Source organism: Helicoverpa armigera, chromosome 4 (genome assembly GCF_030705265.1).
Source record: "Helicoverpa armigera isolate CAAS_96S chromosome 4, ASM3070526v1, whole genome shotgun sequence".
Taxonomy (NCBI): Eukaryota; Metazoa; Arthropoda; class Insecta; order Lepidoptera; family Noctuidae; genus Helicoverpa; species Helicoverpa armigera.
The window spans coordinates 709,013-735,484 of NC_087123.1; the positions used below are offsets into that span (position 1 = coordinate 709,013).

Genomic DNA, 26,472 nt, shown 5'->3' on the forward strand with positions numbered 1-26,472 from the left:
TAAAGTTGGTAGGTGGTATATATTATATGCGATGGCAAGAGCGAAGCTCAAACGTACCCGCGCGCGCGCATAGAGAGACGCGTCTTGTGTTGTGTGATCTATAGATCAATAATGCAGTGTATGTGCTAGTCAACCGAAGGAAATATGGTGAGTTGTGTGATTTTTTCTTGATTTTAGTTTAAATACTTTTGATATAGATTATTTTTTTTAGGTCACTTAAATTATTAAAATACTACCGCTAAAATTATACGTTCCATTGTTAAATTTCGATAACACTACATTCGAATAAAATTAAATATAACTAAAATATATTTTTTGTTATGTATGAGGAATTAACTAAAAACTGATATCATATAAGAAACCAAAATTTTCTTGGTTAAAAGAAAAGCGAGAAAAGCTTTTCCGTCAGTATCATTTTTTTTTTTTTGACGCAACTTATATATTAATCTTTATTTCCTAAAAATTATTGCAACTCGATCATTCAAGAATTTGATTTAAATAACAAAAGACTAAATAAATAATAATAACTTAAATGTCACTGCAGAAAATTCCGATAGATTTTTGCGAAACTTTTGGCGAACATTTCAATCATAGAAGTGTGAAACTAAAACAATTTTGTAATATACAAGTTCCCTTATATAGAAAAATATGTATGTCAAAACATTAATAAATCTCTTATGTATGTCAAAAATCACAAATAACAATGCGAAGTCGTAATGATTGATTTATTATGATGTAAAACTATTTGCTTTTATACTTGAAGCTCATAATATTGTTGGCTTTGTACTCAATATTTATTTATTGTGATTACGAAGTTAGATAAACTACGTAACTTGGTGCTAGGTCATAGAGGATATGAGGTTTTTGATCTTAAGGACAATTGTTGATATTTTTTTATTTTTTATATATTTCACTTGCTCTATTTGGTAGTGAATGACATAGGGTGCAAAGCTTACATAAGTCAGAAAAATCTGAGACATCAAAAAATAAATAAAGAGAATGCCTATAATAAATATTGAAATTATTATCATTCAATAACCACCAAAAAACGTGATACCAAAACGAACTAGACCACTAAATCATAGAAAATTGTACAAAGGTTGTAATTAGGGTGCGACGTTGTTACAAGTTAAATAGAAGCTACAAAGATGCGCCTGCGCCGGAGGACAAAGTTACGCAACGCAGAAGGCCGTCGCGCAAAGGTCACATCCACCGAACGACAGATTCGACTGGGCTTTAACTGGAATATTCGCATTTGTAGCGCTTTTTGATTTATACTTACATTTTCATTAATTAGCAGATCATCTTCGGACAAATATTTTCTTAACATGCCAATCATGGCAAAAAAAAACCTTTTCACGTGAAAATCGTAAACGGTCTTTAACGTAACTGTAACGGTCTTTTTGTAAACGGTCCGAATTTATCCGACTGCAAAAACGGAGGTTTATTTCCAGGTTTGTGGTTTTACCTCATGAGCCAATAAAAACCTAAAATTAAATGACATCTTCGAAATAAAATTATTATAAACAAGTTCCGTCAGCCATGACTTTGAAACGGCGGCATCTTAACATTCCAACACCAATATAATTATAAATTACTGCCAAATATTTGCTGAAATCAATTAATCAACATAGACATTAAAAATAGTAGTATTATTCATGAATAAAATTTAAAGAGAATTAATTTAACTCGAATAAAATTTTACAGAAAATGTTACTTAAGATTGTTCAATCGATACGTTTGCAACCTGTCATGACTTATGCAGTGATCTTTAACCCGAAACGTAACATATAGTAGTTTAAAGTTTACTGAATGTAACTTCAAATATAGCCGAACATTTCGTATTGAGAGATGTAGCTAGATTCTCTCTCTTGTCTGATAAAGACTTGCTAGCTGTCGATGCGACTTTTCTTGAGGATACAACATTATTTTGCTAAATGGCAATGGTGATAAAAGCCTTCCTACATAATAAATGGCTAATACTTACAAAAAATTAATCTTTTTTTGCTACTATTTCATCATTTGAGATGTTTCAATTTGAATGACATTTCAACCTGCCATCTGCTATTTCTGGTATATATTTTTCGTTGCACCATATTAAAATATCGGAAAACCAAATTAGTCATTATGTGACACTACTTCCATATCTTTCACGGTCATACGCCATAACATTTTAATTTATTCTCTTGGAGCATCATATTTCACAGACCAAATAAAAACCATCCTACATACATTAATTTTGTATCAGTATGCAAATAAACAGGTTTTTTCTAAATATCAGGTCAAACAAACCTATTGTTTGGACAAAGGAATTTTTATATCGATCGAAAATATCGTTAAATATTTGTGTATTTAAATATAAACTTGCCACGGATTTGTTACGTAAACTTTACTTGTTATTGGTCACTTCTTAAAAAAACGTTGAATTGATTAGCATAAAATATAATAATGATCATTCTTTAAGGAAAAATCTAATTTATGTAGCCAAAATGTCATGAAAATATTACGAGTTTATAAATTCTGGTGTTTTAATTAAGATTGAAGATAGACGAAACTTAATTAGGTAGCTTGATGCGCTATGTGTACTTTGCAAGACGTCATCATTGTACAAAGTGTAGGTATTCTCTATTCTGTACAATTTATTCTGTTTGATAGCTGAATAAGATTTTGGCAACTAGCCAATATCAATTATTTTTTGTTTGTTGCGGAAAAGCCTAATACTTTTCCGCAAATTCCTTACCACCGTGACGATCCACACGAATCTTAACAAATCGTCGAAGGCTCCAATATTTGTATATTCAAATATCAAACCACAATCCAAGGTTGCGTCTTACGTAAACGCTTGTCATTGGTCACTCAAGAATTTGTTAATTAAAACATATTTAAGTAATAATGTTGTTATAAAAGGTTCTATTAAGTAAGTATGATGTATTTTTTCCTCGTGTTAACCTGTAATTAAATAGTAATTATCGGATTAAAAGCGGTTAGCAATTATAGAGGATTCGCTTGTTAACGCGTGCTGGCATATCAACTCTGATTCATTATGGTGTGTTATGAAAGCTTTTTGTAAGAAACATTATTTGTAATATTCGCAGTATCCATAGTAATATTATAAAGCTGAAGAGTTGTTTGTTTGCTTTAACGCTCTCGTTTCTAGAACTACTGGATTGACTGATTTTAAAAGTTACTTCAGTGTTAGATAGCCCATTTATTGAGGAAGGCTTTAGACTACTTTTTGACGAGATGCGATAAGTTTTAATAGAACGCGGGTAAAACTGCTGCTGGAAGCTAGTAGTCGATAAATCATGGCGTTACATTATGTTTTTTGGTATAAGACAGAATGGTAACTGGTTTGTTACATATAATAATTTGGTGAAATACTTCAGTATTATATACAAACTTTCGCACGCCCTTTGAGGCGAAATTAAAGGCGCGATCAAATCTCTAGCTAATTAGGTAAATTTACGCCTTAAGAACTTACAAGATAGCGATTAAAAACAGCATTTTTACGTTGTGAACTCAATGTATTCATAAATCAATTAAATTAGTGAAACTCCCATGAATACAATGTCTTGGAGTGCATAAAATCTATATTACAACCGCAAAACAATTTATTATTATTCGTACCAGCCACAAAATGTGTTTCGACATAATATGTACTTACGTGGAACTCGGACTAAGCAAACCTTTGAATGCACCCCACGCCAAAGTTATAGCTTATGCTTGGTATCTATTTCATGAACAAGTGGTCTTCCGTAATTTCACTGGTATTGGAAATCTCAGCTTTAATTTTTTATTATCATCAACTCTCTGAATTCTATAGAAATCGATTAAAACCTTCAAGACCAAGATTGATAAAAATGCATTTATTTAAACTTGCGTGTAGTAAGGACAAAAAGTTTAAAAATAACGCACGTCGCAGTGTTGTGACTAAGCATAGATTTAGATCTGACTACCTGGTACGCATCTCATGTTTGTCTGATATAAGTAACCCTGATAATACATACGTCCGTGTAAAATAAACAAGAAAATCCTAATTGTATTTATTGGTTGTCAGAAAGCAGACCCAGAATTACCTACACAAAAGTTCAAAATGGAACATAAAAAATGATAAATATGTCCTACAATATGTGCACGGCAAAAAGAAGCTTTTCATCCGGGTGCGGGAAGTAGCAATGTCATAATAAGTATTACATAGAAGAAAATATAAGTTTGTTCAAAGGATGTGTGCCAGTTCCAAAGTGCTATTGTATGAGTGCTATTACCAAATAGACAAAGGCGTTCAATCTTAATGTCCTACAATTCTTCATTGTTTATGAAACAAAACCTTATTTTTTTCAGCAAATATTTTCATAAACAATAGAACTGTAGGAATGTTGCGTACTTTTGTTATTTCTGTATGTTGTGTTTGTAGTACAAGTGATAAGATTTGAGCGATTCAAACATACTATGAAATAATGGACATAAGTTATCCAAAAAAGTATGATACCTAAAATAACGGAAATCATATTTAAAATCAATGGCGTAGAAGTATAGATAACCACAGAACAAAAAGTCAAATGTCGAAGCTAGTTACTATTCATAAAATTAAAATATCAATTGAAAACGGTTGACTTGTTTCCAAAAAAGGCCGTCATAAACAACCAACTATAATTCTCACTTAATAAAATTTTCTGCTTGATCTTAAAGCATCCGTGACCTCTGAACCGCGTCCGCATATTGACACAAGACAAATGACGAGATTATCAATATAAATCATGTTAACACCTCTTAAAACCGACTTAAAGGTCAAAACATGTAAAAAATTAATAAATAAATAGCCGTACACCAATGCCGAGTGTTTACAACATAATTTATCATAAATAAATAGTATTAAAGAACACAAATGAATCGGTAATTAGTTTATTTCGGAGCGAAGGTTTGTTTTGATTACACAATTTTAGGCGCCGTTTAATTAATGTGATTGAGTAGCTTAAATATGATTTAATAGCTACTCATAATATAGTAGTAATTTAATTTGCATCAAGTACTCTTTAAATGCTACTACCTCATAAAAATTATATGTACTTACAATATTTTAAAACCGACTACCCAAAAAGAAGGTTCTCAATTCAATCGTTTCTCTTCTTATTCTAAGTGTAATCTTTTTTTTAGGGGATTTCCCGGATAATTTTATCGTTTTTCAATATTTTTTTTTCGTATGTTTTTCATTTAACTACTTTGAAGATGTCACCAAATGACCACTAGCCTTTTTCTTTCAAACCCCGCTGTCTCTTATGCCTTAGGCTATATTGTAAGCAATGTACGCACACCGCGTCTGCTACAAGATGCAACAACAGATAGTTTTGTGTTGTACGCTTTGTTTAGCCACCTGACGTACGCTTCAGTAGACAAGTCAACTCAATTATTTATTTAGAGGTGCCTCATGTAGGTGTAAAATAATAAAGTATTTATTTGTGGAGGAAGTAATGGCTCAGTTTACTTTACTAACCATGTACAAAAATCTTAAAATCTTTGCTATAAACGTCGCCTAAGCAAGGACTTATGTAATAAAATGTTGTTAATTTTCCACTGAAAAAATACACTTTTAGGAAATTTAATATTGAATTAAATACTTTTTTATATACTATTTAAAATATTTGTCGCTTATTAGAAACACTGCTATCATCGACTGTACTTTCAGTGGCGCAACCTAGTAGCGTCTCTGACATGTTACGAAACACTGATTGGCAGACAAGTCGCTAAGTTCCACTTATTGTATTTACTAAACTATTTCAGTGTTTCATATTCCATGAAAAACAATTAACAGAAGTACTGAATATGTTTCAGCGTGAGTAATTCAAGGACGTAAATAACTTGTAGGATAACCTTACTGAAAAACAAGTATTTTTATCACAGCTTTTCTGAAGTTTTTGAGTTTGTTTTGGTATTTCTTTTCGGGAATAGACAGGTGTAAAATATTGTCCGTAGAGGCATTTTAAAATTTTGACGTGTAAAAGTGATGGGTAATACCTAAGGTCCACATTGCAAAGTAACATTAAAGTTTTTCGTTTATAATTTACATAGAATAACATCGAGATGATTACGAAAATAGTTGAACTTTAAATACGTACAAGTAATTAAAATCTCCTGCATACTTGTCAGAAATGTTAATTTGTTTTGACTATATATTTCCTACTAAAATTAACGTTTGACGTATATTTACACGTTATAAATCAAGTTTTTAACAAGCTAGGAATTTTACTAAGCTGATTGTATCTTCATATTGTTACTTATTATATTAGGTAATATTTCCATAAAGTATTTCTAAGGAATTTTGCCATTTATGTAAAAATCTTTAACGACGTCGGTTGTAATTAATTTGAAACAAATCAACAATCAGAGATTAATCACGAAATATTGGAAGGAGTGATATTTACAATAATATACCTAAACCATTTAGTACGGAGCTTAATTTTGATGAGACCTATCATATGGCTATTTACTGTAATTATTTAGCCATAACATGTCTTTTAATTAACATTAAATCTTTTAACTGCCGTTAACAATTGCCACTTTTATTGGATACTGAAATCTGCCTTCGATTTAAATGACATATTTCCTAAGAAGTTACATGTTCATATAATTGATAGTTTGATTGTTCCTCTTTAAGTACACTGGCTACTCCTCATAATTTGTACCTACTTTCGCAATGCGATGAAAACCTGATAGGTCATACCCATTGGGCAATTTGTATGTAATTTTACACATTTTCAATGGGTTGTTTCAGTGAAATTATGGCAGCATTAGGCTTTAAATAAATTGCTTTAAAGGTTGTATATGCGTTTATGATCATCATAACGCTTTATGGGGCAGAGGGCTTGAGAATCGTCTGTTAGAGTGATTTATTGTTTTAAGAACAGGATACATTAGTCGTAGTTTAAGGACTAAATAACTTTAATAGCGTCAATTGAAGGCTTGCATCCTGCGTTGAAACAATTTATAGGTATTGTACAACTTTTGTGTAATAACTTTGCCACTCTGTATTTATCTAGTGACTGCATTAGACTACAGTTATCGTACCTAAAGACACTTTGTGTCTCTGAAATCAGTAATTCAGTATTATTATCTAGTAGTATTTTGTTCGAAGATTCTGACTATCTTAAAGTCACTTGCCGCCAACTTCAGGCTTATAAAATTATTTGAAAATACGGAGGCGTCTTACGAAATTTGAAAAATCAGTAGGTACCTACATACAAGTCTTTGGGTAAAAATAAATGCCTGTCATTTATTTATTCGACTGCAGCTTGAGTTACTGTAATCTTATGATTCATCATGATGTAACCCTTATTATCGAACCTTTACGACATTTGCGCATTCCTGAAACGCAGGCTCGGTCATTTGTTTTGCTTGTTTATGTATTTGTAAAATTATATTGCAAGCACGTGTTTTTTTCTGATGGTTAAATCGATGTACCCTTTAAAACCTTTTTCTTTATTTAGAGAAATGCTCGTGTATGTATCTGACACGTAAATAAAAATAATTTAAATCAATAAGTATGTAATATAGCAATTTCCATATCTTACTACAAAACAAAAAAGTTTTAGTATTACACCGGCCACGGACGAACTCTATTCTTTTTATGTTATCCTTAACCTCATACATAATAGATTATCTAATTCATAAAACACGTTATGAGAAAAATTACATCACAAACAAAAGTACACAAAAATTCACACTCATTGTGTTTTAATTGTCAATTGTATGCTTTGCTGAGCAAAATGCTATATATTTGTACGAACATCTTGTAACTATCTTGTAGGTATCCTTTGAAAGAGATCGTAGTGCACACTGGTAGAAACTCTCAATAAACCCGAAAACAATTATATGTAACATAAATCCCTCTAAAAATACTATGTTTACTTTCTGTACATCTTTGTTATAATTACTTATTTGCTAGCAAATCACAAATTACTTGCGAATTCCATACCTACAAATTCTAAATGAATAGTAAAGGAATTCAATGATTAAACCGACCTGACAAAAATAAATGTATATTTATGGGGTTAATGAGCAATATTATAGTTTATCTTTGGAATTAAAAACACTGTCCAAAAATAATAATTTGCGGCAGCGAGGATGACATAAACTTTTAACTAATAGTCGTTAATCCTGTTTTGCAGATTATCTTAATATCCATGTATAGACGCGGATATATTTTTTTGCAATGCCAATCTACTATAATTTCATATCTTTTTATAAATTTTTAAAGTGTTTAAATAGCTAGATAATCGATTCTACCAGGACATCCTACTTCATGTTTTACAAGAATCGATAAAAACATTCAACAGACGTGTGGCAAAAACGACTTTATTGCTTACATCATAGAGTCTAAAATTGAACCGAAAGCAAACTTGAATTTTCAATGTCAATAACTGAACAAATATGTCAAAGGTAGCTTGAAGTGTCGTCTTCGTGTAAGTGCCAATTTACATACAAGCCAAATTGGACCAAATACATGTGCTATATGGTATATTTTTCCTTGATACGCTACATAGCTTATGTCATAGGCATTTATGCAAAAAATAGGTAATTTGCGAGAAATTAATAATTTGAATATTTATGTTTTGGGAACCTTGAACTTTAATATATTAATACTAATTAGGTGAGAGGTCATAAATACCAGTGGCTTAAATTGTTTCAAGTAGTGGTCGTTAATTTTATATTTGGATTTATTACGCAATTCCCCTAATCTTTGTTTTTAATGCGACTATCGTTTGATTGGATTTAGAAAAACAAAAAAGAAATGTTGTAACTGAATAAGTTAATTTACTTTATATCATTCTGTGTCTGGTTGCTTGTTTTGGACAGATTTTCTATAAAACATAAATAAACTTAAAAAACTTTAAATTTTTATTGAAACTAGTACATTTAGTACGCTTTCCTTCTGAATATGAGTAAAGCCAAAGAAAACAACTTGTATAGAATTTCACAAAATTCCTCCGTTTACTGGGCCCGCCTCAACATTCCCAAAGGGATATAATTAATTAAATTATAAACTCAAGGCACGATCAATAATGTTTTACATAACGACCATATCGAGACTTATTTGGTAAAGTTGGTACTTAACCCTCCCACGCTGGGAACGAGAAAATATTCTGTTTTTTGATGTAAACTATATTATGTCATGTTTTACGTAATGTTTGAAGGAACAGATTTTTTTATTTTATTTGGTAGCTACTCTGTAGTTCAACTGTACAAAAAAAAGACTTCTGTAGGTAAAAGTAAACACACTTTTAAAATTAAAATAATAAGCTGAAATCTAAAATAATGGAAATCTTTGAAATTGTACAAATATACCTATCCTATATTTTTTATTAGATTTTTTTTGGAATAATATGTATTATCCTGTAGTAAAGTCGCGTTCTATTAAGCATATTAATGTCATCGGAAAAAAATATTAAGTCAACCACAAATACCTATATTGAAGTATATACTCACCTATAAAAATGAAATATTGTTTTCTTTAATACTACTTAAAAAACATACATACTTAATACAAACACACTATGCACTATACCTTGGTATAATCCTATTACAATAATTTACGGTCACTCGCGGGTCATAATGGTCAAGTTTGCGAATCAGCGATTACGAAGTCAATACTGCAGTCGTGGTCACGCATAATTATGTCGTTACGCCATTTTAAACCTTGTTTACAATATTTAATAAACTGTACATACGTTTTTCTTGAAAATGTATTTTTGTTCAAAATTATTTGTTTAGAAACGAATTGATGATAGTTATTCATCAAACAAAATTTTATTAATTAAAACATTAAAGTGTATTTAATACATCATTAATCTTTACTCCCCAAGTAACCTGGTATCACAGAGATTTTGTATTGGTAATGTTCAATGTCTGACACTTTTATTTTTCTTACTTCTGTAGGTAATAAAATAAGGCACAAAAGTACGTGGCTTGTCGAAAAGGATATTGAGCATAGTATTCCCTCAAAAATATAATTGAAAATCGGAAGTACCAAGAAAAAAACCCGTATCATTAATATTCTCTTTATATAACCATTGTATAAACACAAAATAGCAACAATTTTGCATACAAATAAAGCGTCGGCGCCGGCGCTACTGCTATGCGTCGTTCAATAAATATAATCGCGATAGCAAACGGGTCAAGAAATAAACACATGAATTGAATGGCTGGTGCCAAAAGTAGCACTCACAAGTGTTGGCAAAGGCTACCAGGATTCGACTTTTAGGACAGGTAACAAAAGAAAACTTTATGGTACTGAAGTTCAGTGATGAAATTTGAGGCTCACTAGCTAAGCAGAATTATGAATTACTCTCTTTTGAATGTTCGTCTAGTGCAGTTTGACTGTTGGTACTTTATATTGAATGCTTAGGTTCAAAAAAAAAATATTGACTGATGGCTCAGCAAATACTTACGCGATATTGACTGAAAGAAAACCCCGCCTAAATCGAAAAAAAAACCCTTAAAATAAATCCCAGGTAAATAAATAATTCCCACGCTTATTATGTTCGCAAAAACCGAAATTTTCTCTGACCTCACCTTTCCACACTTACGAAACGTGTCAGATATTTTTTTCTTTTAATAAGAAACCAGTTCTGAAACATCAATAACCGATGTTTTTGACCACCTGTGGGACTAATTATGGTAATTAATTGTGACCTTGGTGACTTAAAAATAATATTGTAGGCGATGTTTTTATCAAAAATGTGTTTTTTTTTCTTCGGCCGAGTCAATGGACGTTAATCGTTATTATCATTCTTTATGGACTAGCAAGGTCGTGTAATGGCGGGTGATTAAAAAAATATTTGCTTTACATAATATAAATGGGAATTTTTTGTCTGTCTTTTTATCATGACATCACATTTGAAGAAATTGAAACTTATTGAGATAAAATTGATTGTTTCCATACCTATTTATTTTACAAGCATGTGTTTTTTCTTCAAGTTGCTAATGCACATAAAACTGAACAACATATCACTGGGGTGGTATCAAAACGTTGTAATGCATAAAACTGCAAATGAACAATCTTAAGAACATACTTTGAATAGGTGGAGTACCTGTTGATGATGAAACTGTTTTAATGATGAAAATAAACCCTTACATATGAAAATAAACTCAAAGATTCTATATTACTACAGATCAAGACCAAATAGGTAGTCTTAGTCTAGCTTCAGCCCAGCATTTGTTAGATCTCACCGCACCTTAATACAAAACTGCCATAACCTTACTCCTACAAGATATTTGACTAGCATAATGACACACAGAGCAGATTCTATAACACGAATAGAATCAGTTGACATTGTGCTGGCATTGGTAGACGGATCTACTGCTGTGCGTAGGCGCATCACTCCTCTTAAGGATTTGAGATGATTGGTTTAGTGCGTCCAGTGTAGGTGCTGGGGTTATGAGTGCCTTTATGTCATCCGAAGTAATTAAAAACGAGTAATTACGAGTATATGATGCTACATCACTCGAGAATTGTCATGTGAACTTATTGCGAATTATAAGGGTTAGAGTAGTAAGATGTAAATGGACCACCAGGGAACAGAACCCAGAAGTTGGCATGAATGGTCATAATATCAGTAGGAATCCTAAATGTAAAAGTGAGTTAGTTTGCTTATTACGTTTTCATTATTATTATCCAGTCCTTCATCATGCAGATGAAGTCGCAGGTGATATCTTTATATCCATGCAGCTCTACCAGTAAGTTGCATAAGACCTCGACTGATCAATAGTCTTAAACAATAATATTTGACTCACAGTATAAAAATTATGTGTTACTGACATCGGTAGCATTTGCTCTTGACACATAAAGAAAGTAGCTCATCCAATCAATTAAGTATCAATAACCGGCAATTAAACAATTTTACAAAGTTTCTCATGTTCATTGTGTGAACAATAAGTTTTTTGCCGCACACTACGATAATAATAGGAATTCGCCTCCTTTGTCTACTATTCGTACTCAATGCCAAATGCAAATAAAAACGGAATCGTAATATTAATGCATTATACAACCAATTGTTCTGCTCAGATGAGATCTTATCTATTTTGAGTAAATTGTTGAACAAACATTTAAGGTGTTTGAAATTTGAAATCATGGAATATGAGGCGGGTTAAGTTGATGGAGTAGACAGTCCTTGAGATGAAGGAGCACGTCGTCCTGTAGCAACCATAGTAGAAATTAGTGATAAAACTAACGTCCTGGCTTGTAAACATGCATTCAATACAATACAAAAAGTAAAAACGTCCATAGATAAATCTGTAAACTTGTCTAAAGATCTATTTATCATCTATAATAATCAAGTTCCACAATAACACTTTAAAGATTTTGGAGATCACGTATTTTCTGTATCGTAATTGACAGATAACGCCTGTATAACTTAACGAGACATTAATAAGAATGGAAACGGGTCAAGGGTTATGTCCTGTTGCTAATTGAAAACATGATACACTCACCATAAGGAACAAACCGGTACACCTTGAGAAATCTGACCATTTCGAGACAGTAGGTGACAAAAATAATGATCACCATGTATTTTGTTCGTCCAAAAATTAAATAATCAGCAAAACAAGCTCCAAATGTTGAACATCTACTGCAAACGTGATTTGGTCTAGGAAATATGATATTTCATGTTTATCTGAATTAACATATTCTTAAACAAAATCAAATAAAGTTTAAAAATCTTATGCAAAAAATTACCCAAACTCTACAATTTTTACCTATAACCAAAATATGCATAATTATGCCATAGAATCGTTTTTTTTTCCTTTCAAGTCATCTGTTGCAAAAAGTTTTATAAAATGGCTGACAGATGTCTACTATAAGACAAAGGTAACAATGATGTTATCTAATAAAATAAAAGGTCAATAAAATATTTTGTTTCTAACTCTAGCCTATACCTAGCCTTGAGTAAACCACATATCACATTCTTTATTTCATCCTCCTTAGGCACACAATTAAAATCTAATCTTCGTTACCACATCTTACCCCCTTAAACTTCGAAACATAATGAACTTATAGCATAAGATGCAACAATCAGACTGACAGGTGACCTTAAAACCATATCGTTCATCATTCGGGTCATGTAACACCTAGAGTAAATTACCCAACGTCAAAAAAGCCAATCTACAATTCCTTGTTTGCGGTTTCCTCAAAGATCAACAGCTAACCCGAAAATACCGAACCATCTAATCATATTTGCTGGCATGAAATCATTATAAACTTCTCTATTACATCCTGGAGATAAAGGAAAAACCAAAACCAAAGTTGTATAGGATTTTGCGTAAGTTATAGACGTCAATAGGAAAATCAAATCAAATCAAATCAAAAGTCATTTATTCAAAGTAGGCTGAAAATCAGCACTTTTCGAACGTCAATACAAAAGACAGCCCCCAAAACGCCCGCCCTTCACCACTTCCTATGTGTTTTTGCTGGGAAGAAGAAGTGGTGGAACAAACTCCCCAGCAAAAGGGCAATGGACTAGCAAGTATGCGCATAAATTTTGCTAAATATAAGGTTTTGTTAGTTCCAGCTGTAGTGTTAGACACAACAATACATGTTGCGGAAGATGAAAAGCATTGTAACAATGTAAATATTGATAAGACGACTGAAAACGTACATAATAATGATGTTGTGAAAGTAAGCGAAAAATAAGATGGACAAGCCAATATTGCAAATGAAGCAACGAAAATGATTGATATTAACAAGCAAGTGGATTTTATGAAAACAGCAAAAGAAGCTGATGTCCTTCAACTCATAAACTAAGCAAAAGAAAAAGCAAATGTAATTTCCCTTTTACATTTATGGAAAGTTTTAGTTTCGTTACATAACCCGGATCTTCGCAAACCATTCGTACAAATACCGGAGCAAGGACAGATACACAAATAAATATATCGCTTAATGTCAAGGCTCCGAAAATAGCCCATCAATTTGATTTACGACCACAATTCATAATATCCTGATGGAATCGTATTTCATTGGAATTTTCTTTCTTTTATGTGGTTTATAGTTTATTGTTATTGTTAATGTCATTAACCACTAAATGTTTTCGTAGTTCTGGGATTTTTATCATTATCTTTGCGTGCTTTTATAACGACTTTATTAACGCTTTTCTGTTGTCCAGTTGAAGGTTTTGATCGACCTTGGCGAATTCTTCTATGATTTTATTTATATCGTTATCCACATTTACGAATCTACATTGGTAAACTGGTAATATTTTATCATAATTATTATTTTTAAATTGCGCCTTAATATCAAGTTTAAGTAGTAGCTCTTATTAAGTCATAGCGACATATTTGGTCCTTAATGTAGCTTTTACATCAAAACTTGTATTAGTCTGATAGCTCTATTAACCTTTAAAGATGTACATCATTAACTCAGGTATTTTGATGTTTAATGTAATACCTGATTTTCTTTGAGAGACCGCTACATAAGGACAATCACATAAATAAGATTTTGCAAGCTCGATTATCTTAAATTTTAAAGGCTTTTAGCGGTTTGATAGTGCTGGATTAATAGCACCTATTACTGCTAAATTGCAACGATGTTATTCCCTTTATTGTAGCTATTAATTAAACGTTTGAGGAGCAGGATTTGAAACTTAAAGAAATAGATGAATTTTATTAGGGACATAAGAGACATTCAGAGACTACAACATTGCAAAAATAATCACAACATTCCTTTGAATATTTACAATAGAAGAAGAAATACGGCATAACATTATCCAGTTACTCCACAAAAGTTATTACCTTAGCGCAATCCAAAAATAATAATTTAATAAAACTTCCCATAAAGGATGTCCAAAATTCCACATAATTTAAGCAACTGTCATGTTAAAAATAATTACTGTGCAAAATCCTCATTATTGTACGACAAAAGCTTACATTCGCTGTACTTGTGTGAGTACTTACGCAAGCGAACCGAGTGGACGGACCATGTATGGGATGATGACACCGACAGACAATAAAATTGGTTTCGATTGAATTTTGTTGAGTTGTGAGTGATTTTAGTGCTTTGAAGGGACGGAATAGGGCCAAGGTATTTATCGGCTGATTTAGGCGTAGAATGTTGTGGGAAATCGTTAATTATTCAATGGTTTTTTGGGTAGGTACAATTCTATCGGATATTGCCGATGTTCAAAAAGGTGAAGATGAGACTTATGGCTGCTTAATTATTGAAAGGGAAAGCGGATATGCAATATTTAGATGTGAAGATAAGAAAAATATGATCTCAATAAATGTAATTTTGGTTCCAATTTTGAACCTCTAGGAAATGTTTCTTTAAAAAAAATAAAGTTTTGAAGCTCTGAAAGCTATTGCTGATTACATGACAGATCTACTCAAATTAAACTGACATGACATTTTAATTTGATTGCCCTTAAAATCCAAGTTATCTCAGATATGTCGTCGTCGTAACATCACATTATAAAGTAGTTAACTTTAAACCTAATGGTCATTTAACTTAAACCTTGGAACTACACGTAATCTTTCACCAGATTCTGGTCAAACTGGTTAGAGCCTAGTCGTTAGTTTATTGTTTGTACAAGAAACTTAGTGTGGGAACGAACTACATTTTGGGTGCTTCAGCTTAATTTCAGATTAAAGTTATACTTCCCCAGGTTTCGATCTATCTTTATCTTTGTAATTTAAAGCATAACTTGTCAATCATAATTTATGGACAAATAAATCTTTCTCAAGAATCTTCTCTTCGAATTTTATTATGGAACTATCGAATTAGTATTACACAAATAATATGTACTAAGATACTTGTTAGAAGGCCTGCATGTATGTGATAATAAAATTGAAAGTAGGACCTAGCATTTAACGCAACAGGTCATCTCGCATGACTGGGTTAAGAAATCGAATCCTATATTATAATAATATATGAAAGTAAGTACCTATAAAGCAGGTAATACTGACCATATGTTCACTGAAGAAGAAGATCTTAAATAAGAAAATTAAGCAAAAGCAGAAAAGATCAATGATGAAGATAAACAATATGCAAATAAAGTACAATTTAAAACAAGTAATTTAAGTCAATTACTGAAATCAATACTGGAATTAAAGGCAGAGAGATGTTATCGCCAGGAGTATTTATGCAGCAGGCTTCCTTTTGAACTGATAGTTAACTTGAAATTTAATAGAGTAGCTATATCTACATAAAAAAATAAACCTTATGAGGAAATGTAAGAATTAATATTAAAACAACTTGCTGTGGCTCACACCAAGAATAGGCCCCAAAACATGATAAAGGCTTAATTTCAATTGCAATAGGAATTGCAGTGTAAACAAAATATGTGATAATTTTAATACCCTGCAAATCAAATTCGTCAGCACTCATACTACTAAAGACAGAATCAAACATAAATTACGCAATTTAAATACGCACCAAACAGACGATGCACGTCAAATCATGATAGATGATAAAAAACAATTAGCAATAACACCATAAAAGGCTAATGATTGCAAAAAGTTATAATTTCAATCGTTGCCGACCAACCCTGGAGGCATGAATGGTATTTACGATTATTTCTATCAATTCCGGTAAATTCAAAGGTGAAGGCCGATGAGCATCAGATTAAACCACTGTGTAATTAGCGTGAAACCCCTGGGCGTTATGATGACAGATTGCATGTGATACATACAGATATATCTATCTCTGAAGCTTCGGATACTTTTAAACCTGTCGATATCATAAGTGATGAAGATTTGATTTTTATCACAGTGATCGTAGGTTTTGTCAGACCTGACATTTGCATTGATTTTACAACAGAACTGTTCAATGCGGTTGATTTATGGTTCAAACAACGAATAAACAAATAGCACTATTAGCTCATGATCATTTTAGCTAATAAATCTAACATTCAACGCATCCTCCCTTTCACCAATTTCAAAATCAGCTTTGCACAATACAACTATTACATGTACTTCCAAAATTCTAACGGCCGAATGTTTGTCAAAACTCAAATCATCGATCATAGCTCCCTACAATTTATTATTGACAACGTCTAATTTATTAACATTAAGAAATATGAAGCAAACAATGGATTCTTCGTCACCTTTTGATAAAATTAACTTTGATCTAAGGGCCACTTGACACCAAACTGTCAGTTAGTTGCCTTTGCAGTGTTAAGCACTTGCATCGTAAATACTTAAGACTTCAATAGCATCATTGTTACCAAGTTTAATGATTTGGAGCATTCAATGCTACTTGAGTGTTTCATTATTTATCTCGTTTTCATATCCCACGCACGATTTATGATAAATGATGCTCATGATTGTTACTACAATAGATATTTATGTAATCACCTGTATGTTGGTATCAACTTTAAAATGTTTATCAGAAATTGATGCTAGCGTGCCACCTTACATGTTCAGACCAGGAACGGGTTTACCTAAGCCGATTCATAACCGTAGTACAATTAGCTATTCGGCGCTGTCATGGACTACAATGATGTTTTGAATAAGTGCACTTTGGTCTTTGTTTACAACACTCTTTATTGATTCTAAGCCTCCCATCTTTCACACCTATTAGACAAATAGATAGTGTAGGGTTAGACAAATAGATAGTGTATATTTGCGATCGTAATTTTTCGAGAATTACTTAATATAATGTGACGTTGCAGTTAGTGCATCAAGTTTATGATGTGTGATTTTAAATTGGCATTTTGCTTTAATTACGCTGCTTAAAGTTCAGGATAAACATTTTGGTTATTTTGCAGGTTAGTCCGGTGTACTTATTTGCATTTATTTTAATATCACTTAGAATTTTGCAGTTATATTGTGCAATTGAATTTACCATAGTATGAAATTAGCGTTTCTTGTAAGGATTTGAAATTAAACATGTATGAGCATAAGTCGTGATCCTTCCAAATATTCAAAGTGTTTGTCCTATCTCTAAACAGAAATTGAATTAATGATGATTGAATGTGTTAATGATGAAGAAATTAATATACTATTGGAATCAAGTAAAGCCATTAGCTTGCACAATCTAAGTTTGCATCATGTTTTTACACTATAGTTTACTTTAAACTTGTCGTATTGATTTTATGGACATTGAATTCATTATCTTCAAAGCTGTAAGTTCAATGTTGTAAGTGGCGACCAATATTTGTTGGGATGTGTGAAATGCAGCATTGTTGACTTCACAAACACGATTGTTATCACACTTGGAGATTACTTCTTCGTTAGAGATTGTATGAAAACGAGAAGGATGTTTCTCCATTTGAAATCTGTTTAAGCCTCTAACAATTACGTCATTTGAAACCCCAAAACCAACACTACAATGTTGTTTGCATAATGAAAAATGAACTTACAAACAGCACGTCGCAAAAATCAGTTAGTTGCACAATCTCTAGGCAAATTGAATTCAGGCCTAACTAGTGACCTTAATGAAGACACATGTCCAGATTAACAATAGGTTTGACATAGAGTGATCCTAATACACATTTTTTCAAACCACTTGGCTAACATGTTGCGGCCATTTCCAATGGATCCGTCACGCCATTTTGAACACGTTCTTTTATCTTATTAGGACAAGTTACTCTTCAAACAAATGCTGAAACTAGGACAGTTAGGTACTAATGTAGGTACTTGAGTTACGGGTCAAGTTGAAATGAACAATACTTAGGAATTTTTAAGATCTGATATTTTGCCTCTTGACATGATTTTGATAATTCAGACGATAATGTAACTGAATAAAGTTTTATCTATTTATCGAATTTTTATACGTTGAAAGACATAATACTATTAGATTCTGTACAAGCAAGCAATGCAGCAATATTATAGTCAGAAGACTTGTTAATAAAACAAACAGAAGAGAAAATACACGCAGCTGCTGTCGATATTCAATCAATCAAAGACCTAGAAATCCCGTCACTTGTAACATTTCGTCGTACACCAGTAGCGTCGTGTGTGCTGTCGCAACTTGGGGTCAGTGCTGACTATTATATATCTTAAGTAAATAATTACACGGTCCCAAGTCGTGTGACCTTCAGTCGCGTTTGTTAATTTTTGTGTGTCATCTGCTAATGCATATAACCTAGGGACCGTTTCGATTTTTGTATCGTTCGTGTTACCTTCAAGATGTTTGATTTTGTCAATGTTGATATCTAAAAGGTTACTATTAAGGTCTATTGTAGCTTCATTGGCAACATTAATTAAGCCTTTCTATCCTTGATAGCAAAATAGAGTAATATTGTTATTTGTAAAATCCATCTTAATCATATTAGTATTAAACCCAGGGTCAGTCGGTCACTACAATATTTTACGTTGACTCATCTGCAATACTCAAGTTATGCCAATGGCAATGGCACACTGACTTACGATGACCGATAATCCAAGTAAATCTCAAAACAGCTCAAGCATTTAATTTATCAAAGAATACAATGACTGATTAGGTCCATTAGCTATTAAGCAATAGTTAGAGATAAGTAAAAACAGAAACCAACAAAAACTGGTTTCTTTACGGTACTGGTTGTAAGTTTTTAGCCTACTTACAAATGGAGGTACATTACGCTGAACATGCTCATTAGAATTCCCGTCAATGGACAAAAGAGCTTCGCTAAGCAGACCACGTGTATGTCTATGGAAAAAATGACCAGTTTTAGTGTCTGGTTTTTTGTCTTCTTTGTAATATTTAATTATAATTGTTACTTCTGTTATGTTAGGTAATTTTGGGCTTTTACTTTTCCTGTTAGAAAACTGCTATAAGGTACAATTGCTTTTTCTTCACGACACCTTTAGTTTTCACTTCTACTGGGTTTTTTGGCAAAAGCTATCTATTATTTCTCCTGAAGTTTTCTATCTGTCTATCTAGCCAATAAAATCACTATTCATGATAAAATATAAGACCACCGTCTCGCATTCCATCATTAACTTCAAATTAATAAAGCAATATCCTTCTCCAATATCGATAAATCAAATCTTCTCCATCGATACGAGATTCATCTTCAACGTTATCTCTATCATCGATTAGTTTGCAATTAACTGCACATTCTCCTAGTACAAGTTGAGTATTGTTTGTGCCGTAACGAGTAATTATCGGCCCACGTACACGTGTCTTTGTTGTAATAATTTATGCCTCGATACATTGTCGAAAACTATAAAATTTTGGGATTCATGATCTTACGTAAATATGCGTAGTCGTAAAATTTGTGATTTTGTTTGGAACTGACAACTTTCGATCAAATAAGTTGTCAGGTGTTATAATCTCAATTTGACGAAACAGGTCTACAGTGACTTGGAAAAACGTTTATCTAGCTATTATTATTGAGAGTGATGAATGTCAGTCGTTTCTGGTTTTTAATTTTATGTACATTTTAAAATGTAGCTTCATAATCGCCTTCGTGACCTTTGATCAACTAAAAAAAAGAGATTTACCTACACATCCTACTAGACCGAAGTTGTCCTATATGACAGGAATGCAATAACCATTAAATGAATTGTTTAAAATTAATTCGCAATTCCAAGAAATTACAAACGTAATGTTTGACTCGAAGGACAAGTGGTCATTACGGATAATAACCAATCAAGTAACAAAAACACTATAACGTGAATCCGTTGACTTAATTAAATCATTGTTAGTGACAAATACTTCATCAGTGTTAGATTGTGGTACAAGTGATAAGGTTGACGCGGTTCGACATTTTCTATTCAAGCTTGATATCGGAAAATGATTAATGTATTTTAAGGTTTTTATATAATATTTTAATAGGTACATAAGTGTATTCAATTAGTGTTAATTAATATAACTTGGCGTTTAAATGTTAAGTAGTTTTTTTGTTTAAGTACATTCATTTCAATAATTAATCTTGATCAATTAGCATTGATTGACGCATTATTTGGTAGGTACGATGGAAATAAAATTATATTTTAAATCGATGACAACCTGACCTTTTCACTTTTTTGGTGATAACAATAAGGATGTTCTTGGGCATACAGTACGATAATTAACCGACACTTAAAATTAAAATAACAAGTTGCTTGAACACTAATGGCCGTTCACAAAAACCAACAAGAACTCTTTATTTCGACACGAAATAATCCCATAATAAACCGATTAATTTAAAACAAAACTGGGAAGGTAAGGTAATGAATCGATAAAATTTAACGACACTTGACGAAAACTTTTACCTTGGACCAAACGACATACATATTGAATTCTACAAGTGGCGACCGGAACGCCTTGAGCCTCTTCGAAATATGTTCCACTAGCGCAATGCGAGAACAGTCGTAAATACCATTTATATGATAATCGGTTAATACATTTTATTATTGAAAAGTTTCTTTTATTACACTTAAGTACGCCTGAGTGGATGTTGGTTATCATAAAGTAAATAACCACTAGAGAGCGCACTCGCCAATTTCTTCTAAGAACACGACTCAACACTGCGGGCGGGGGGACGCGGCATAATCCGCGGCTACTATTGGTCAGTTCACGGTCGCTACTAAAGGATCGTACTGATCGTAGCCTTATAGTACGCGCAAAATCACTAACTTTTGGCGAGCGTCGGGGCACTGTATGCGCAGTCAAGTGGTTTTATAGTCTTTGTTGGTTATCTACTAATTGGTGGATCTTTTTAAGCGCCTGCGGTATTTATGATAATAGTTTGCGCGTATGCGGGTTGCTATTGGTAAATGAGTAGGAACTTATGAGTTTTATTTATTTAATCGTAAATTTTATTAGCAATTAAAGTACAACTGTTTTATCAGGCACCGCGTTATTAATAAAATTAACCAGATAGCTACTGTATTAGCTTTCATTACGGAACAACAAAAAAAAATACCCATTTTTATTCAATTTCGTTTAAGAAGCAAAGCCTTTTGGTTCTACTTATCTTCTTATTATTTTACTATTACAGTTTAGTTAAGTCAGGATCATCATTTATTTTATTTTATTTATTTATTTCTCCTCACAATGATAAGCTTATTCTAGGTTATACATTTATGATTTGTTTTATTAATATAGCAATGTGAGGAGCTGGAGTCTGAGTTAGGCGTAAAGTGCCTGAATTACAAATCTCCAGGTCCCCACCCCACGGAAGAACAAATGTTATTTCTTAAATAATATCATGTTACAGTCCAATATCATCGACAAGGAGATTTATGACTTAAACATAAATACTTATAGTTGAGGGTAGAAGCTAAATTAAAATTATCATTACTTCAGAACATTTAGAATACTATTGTGCATACATTGCAGTCGTGACCAATACATTTGACTTAGTATTTGGGTCGTTTGCATAGCTTAACCTTCCGTGGGCGAAATTGTGTAATAATATTTATTATTTTATTTGATCAATACTGTTCTTTGTGTTGACCTGGTTTGAATAGTCAAGATTATAGACTTTTATAAATTATGGAATCAGCGTTACTTTGCGGAAATCAATGACATTATGTTTGATTTACTTTTATGCTAGTAGCTAGTACATTATAAAATTAATGTTATTTTAAAGCATCCTGGTGAATGAATCAGCCAATGCTCTTGATAAATTCAAGCAATAAAATTTGATTTTAATATAAAAGTTTAACCTATGACACACGTATTTTATCAAAATAATTAATTCGCATAATTAATTGATGACACTGCGCATTGCATAATGTTATAAATGATTGTATCGGTCGATGTCAATTTGTGACCACTAGGGGTCACAATTCAAGGTCATTTCGAAATTTCGGCCATGGCACCGTTGAATTAAGTCAAATTAGGAGACGATTATCCGCGAATTATTGAAAACTGCACGAGCAATTAAAATGGTATCTTTATTTTAATTAAGGAATGTTTATTTGCTTTTTGTATTCAATATGCAAATGTATAATCTTTGTAAGGTATACAACTGCGCAAAAAGTATTTTAAAATACTTCCCCAAGATACACAATTTTAGATAGACTAGACATGTGAAGTATAGCAAAAGTGTCAAATGCCATCAAAAATTTTACTTTAGGTTTTTTTTTTACTATTTATAACGAATATTATTTCTAACGTGATATTTTCTGTGATTCCAGAGGCTGTCACTGCACCTGGCAGTGGTGCTGCTTGCAGTGTACCACACCTGCAAGGCAGACCGACCAACAAGGGAGATCCAGTTCAGCTCCAACCAAAACTATGCGGTGATCGGCTCCCCCATCTCCGCGAACCTCGATGAAGATGGATACTTCTACCCGAAGCCGAAGATACCCTTCCCGCCGCCGCCGCCACCACCGCCGCCAACTAGGCCGCCGCCACCACCACCGCCGCCCCCAACAAGGCCTCCACCACCACCACCGCCGCCACCAACTCGGCCCCCGCCGCCACCGCCGCCGCCACCAACAAGGCCTCCTATAACACAGGCGACAGGCTACTACTATGAAACGCCTAGAATCCCGTTCCCGCCGCCGACGAGGCCGCCTCCACCACCACCGCCACCACCAACTCGGCCCTCCCCACCACCACCGCCACCAACAAGGCCACCTCCTCCTCCGCCGCCGCCGCCAACAAGGCCCCCACCTCCGCCAACGCCGCCGAGGACACCACCACCACCTCCACCAACTAGGCCACCACCGCCACCACCAACAAGGCCTCCAGTAACACAGGTCACAGGCTACTACTATGAAACCCTAAAATACCGTTCCCTCCACCACCAGGCCACCGCCGCCTCCTCCTCCACCACCGACTAGGCCGCCACCCCCACCACCGCCACCACCAACTAGGCCACCTCCTCCTCCACCCCCACCACCAACTAGGCCTCCACCACGCCCAACCCCACCTCCAACAAGGCCTCCACCGCCACCAACTTTCAAAACCCCAACTACAGGCTATGAGTACAAAACACCAAGTATACCTTTCCCACCTCCCACGAGGCCACCACCGCGTCCAACACCACCACCAACCAGGCCGCCACCTCCCCCAACAACCAGACGACCACCGCCACCACCACCTCCACCGCCGACAAGGCCACCCACAACCAGGCCTCCACCAACATACAGCACCATCTTGGATCAAACTAGAACCACGGGATATACATACCCAACTCCGTCAATACCTTTCACTTACCCAACTACGACCAGGAGACCCTACATTCCTCCTGTAACTCAGCCCACCACGCAGAGGACATTCCCTCCCGTGACTTATACTTACAGGCCTCCTCCGCCACCTACGCCTCCTCCAACCAGGCCTACTTACCGAACTCCGTCAACTTACCTACCACCTCCACCACCAACAAGGCCCCCTACACCTCCTCCAACTAGGCCACCACCGCCCCCAACGCGGCCTCCTACTAGGCCCCCACCACCACCTACCAGACCTCCGACATTCAAGACTCCAGCTACATATCTTCCACCGCCACCACCAACCAGGCCTCCGACCCCACCGCCAACAAGGCCACCACCACCCCCAACAAGGCCACCAACAAGGCCCCCACCACCACCAACGCCTCCTCCAACCAGGCCACCGACATTCAAGACTCCAGCGACATATCTTCCGCCACCACCTCCAACCAGACCTCCAACTCCACCACCAACCAGGCCACCACCACCCCAACACCGCCCCCAACAAGGCCCCCACCACCACCAACAAAGGCCACTTACCACCCCCACCGCCAACCAGGCCTCCAACTCCACCACCAACTAGACCACCACCGCCCCCAACAAAGGCCACTTACTTGCCACCCCTGCCCCAACCAGGCCTCCAACTCCACCGCCAACAAGACCACCACCACCCCCAACACCACCACCAACAAGACCGCCACCTCCCCAACACCACCACCAACAAGGCCTCCACCACCTCCAACCAGGCCAACCCCACCACCGACATACAAAACCACAGGCTATGATTACCCTACGCCTAAAATACCATTCACCTTCCCAACAACTTCGCGACCAACAACCAATGCTCCTATATACTTACCCCCCAGTACCACGAGACCTCCGATCTACATTCCACCTCCAACAACCCCAAGGCCTTACACTAGGCCCCCAGTCTACATCCCACCTCAAACTACGCGGCCTCCGGTGTACATCCCCCCTTCAACAACAAGGCCTCCAATCTACATTCCTCCTCCAACGACTCCTAAGCCTTACACAAGGCCACCGGTGTACATTCCCCCCTCAACAACAAGGCCCCCAATCTACCTACCTCCTCAAACAACCCCTAAGCCTTACACTAGGCCACCAGTATACATCCCCCCTTCAACAACAAGGCCTCCAGTCTACATTCCTCCTCCAACGACTCCAAGGCCTTACCAGCCCCCAGTTTACATCCCCCCTCAAACTACGAGACTCCCCGTATACATTCCCCCTTCGACGACAAGAATACCATACACGACTCGACCGCCCTTCATCGAAGATAAGGGTTATTTCTACGACCGACCACTCGTTCCCTTCGTATTCTAATTTAGTTTAGTTAATTAGTTACATGATGCACCAAAATTTGATTAAATACATAGAATAATTAAGCACCTGATTTGCGAATAAAAATTCGTAGATTCGATTGTAATTACGGATCGAAGTAATTGAGTTTTTCTTAAAGAAAAATTTTCAATTACCATTCGAAATTAGAATCGCTTTTAAGCATGCAGAAAATAATAGTAGCTACTTAATTTATGAAAATATAATTTGGTAGTAAAGGTAAAGTGCTAGTTTATTAACATGAGCAATTTTAACGTTATTGGGTATAGATATTTTCACGAATATCCATTTTCAAATTTAGTTAATTAATCATTGATTTTAATATAGCTCATTGACAAGTAGTGAATATATTGCTTAAACTTAATAATTTTGGTGCAGCCATGTCCTTTAAGTTGCCATAAAAATTGTGATACCAAACGAGTACTACGTACTTACAGTCGCAATAATAATTATACTTTGTTAATTATGTTTGTTTATATATTAGTAACTAGTTATATATATGTAACGGTAATACTCAAAAATCAAACGCGGAACCACTGCCTTTAACTAATTCTACGTTTAAGATTGTAAAATATTTTTTAAATAAAAGAAAATGAGAAATATTGGTATCGTTTTATTTTGAACTTCCTGTGAACATAGAAATTTCAGCCTTTTACTATCAGCATTATAAATGACCACATCAGAAGAAAGATACTATAGATACATATTCCGATTACGCCTAAGGAATGTCAAAAATCTGAAACAACATTAGAATTAACTAATTGAATACAATTTATTGAAACCGATGCAGCACAGGAGAAAAAAGTATTATGCATTTATTTTTCAATAGAGGCAGAAATCATTTTCATATTATGTCTGAATACCATTTCATAGTATCATAAAGTAGACATAGACAGGCTTAATTTATTCCATTGCAGCTATCTATGAAAGTGTATAAAGAGGCCATAAAATAAGCAAAACATTCAACCAAAAACAAAGTAATATTTTCCTAACGCTTTTTGCAAATAAATCAAAGCTGTTCGTTGAAGCGCGAAGTTCGCCGACGCATTATAAATTTATCAT

General features: G+C 34.5%; 1 protein-coding gene across 1 annotated transcript; it reads left to right on the forward strand.

Moving 5' to 3' along the window:
• On the forward strand, nucleotides 1–26,012 carry LOC110370484 (basic proline-rich protein). The gene is given in 5 exon segments (XM_064034278.1): nucleotides 1–147; nucleotides 23,032–23,595; nucleotides 23,597–24,488; nucleotides 24,571–24,660; nucleotides 24,663–26,012. Coding segments are annotated over 5 exon segments (2,292 nt in total). The 5' UTR covers nucleotides 1–144; the 3' UTR covers nucleotides 25,406–26,012.
• The last annotated feature ends 460 nt before the right edge of the window (nucleotides 26,013–26,472 follow it).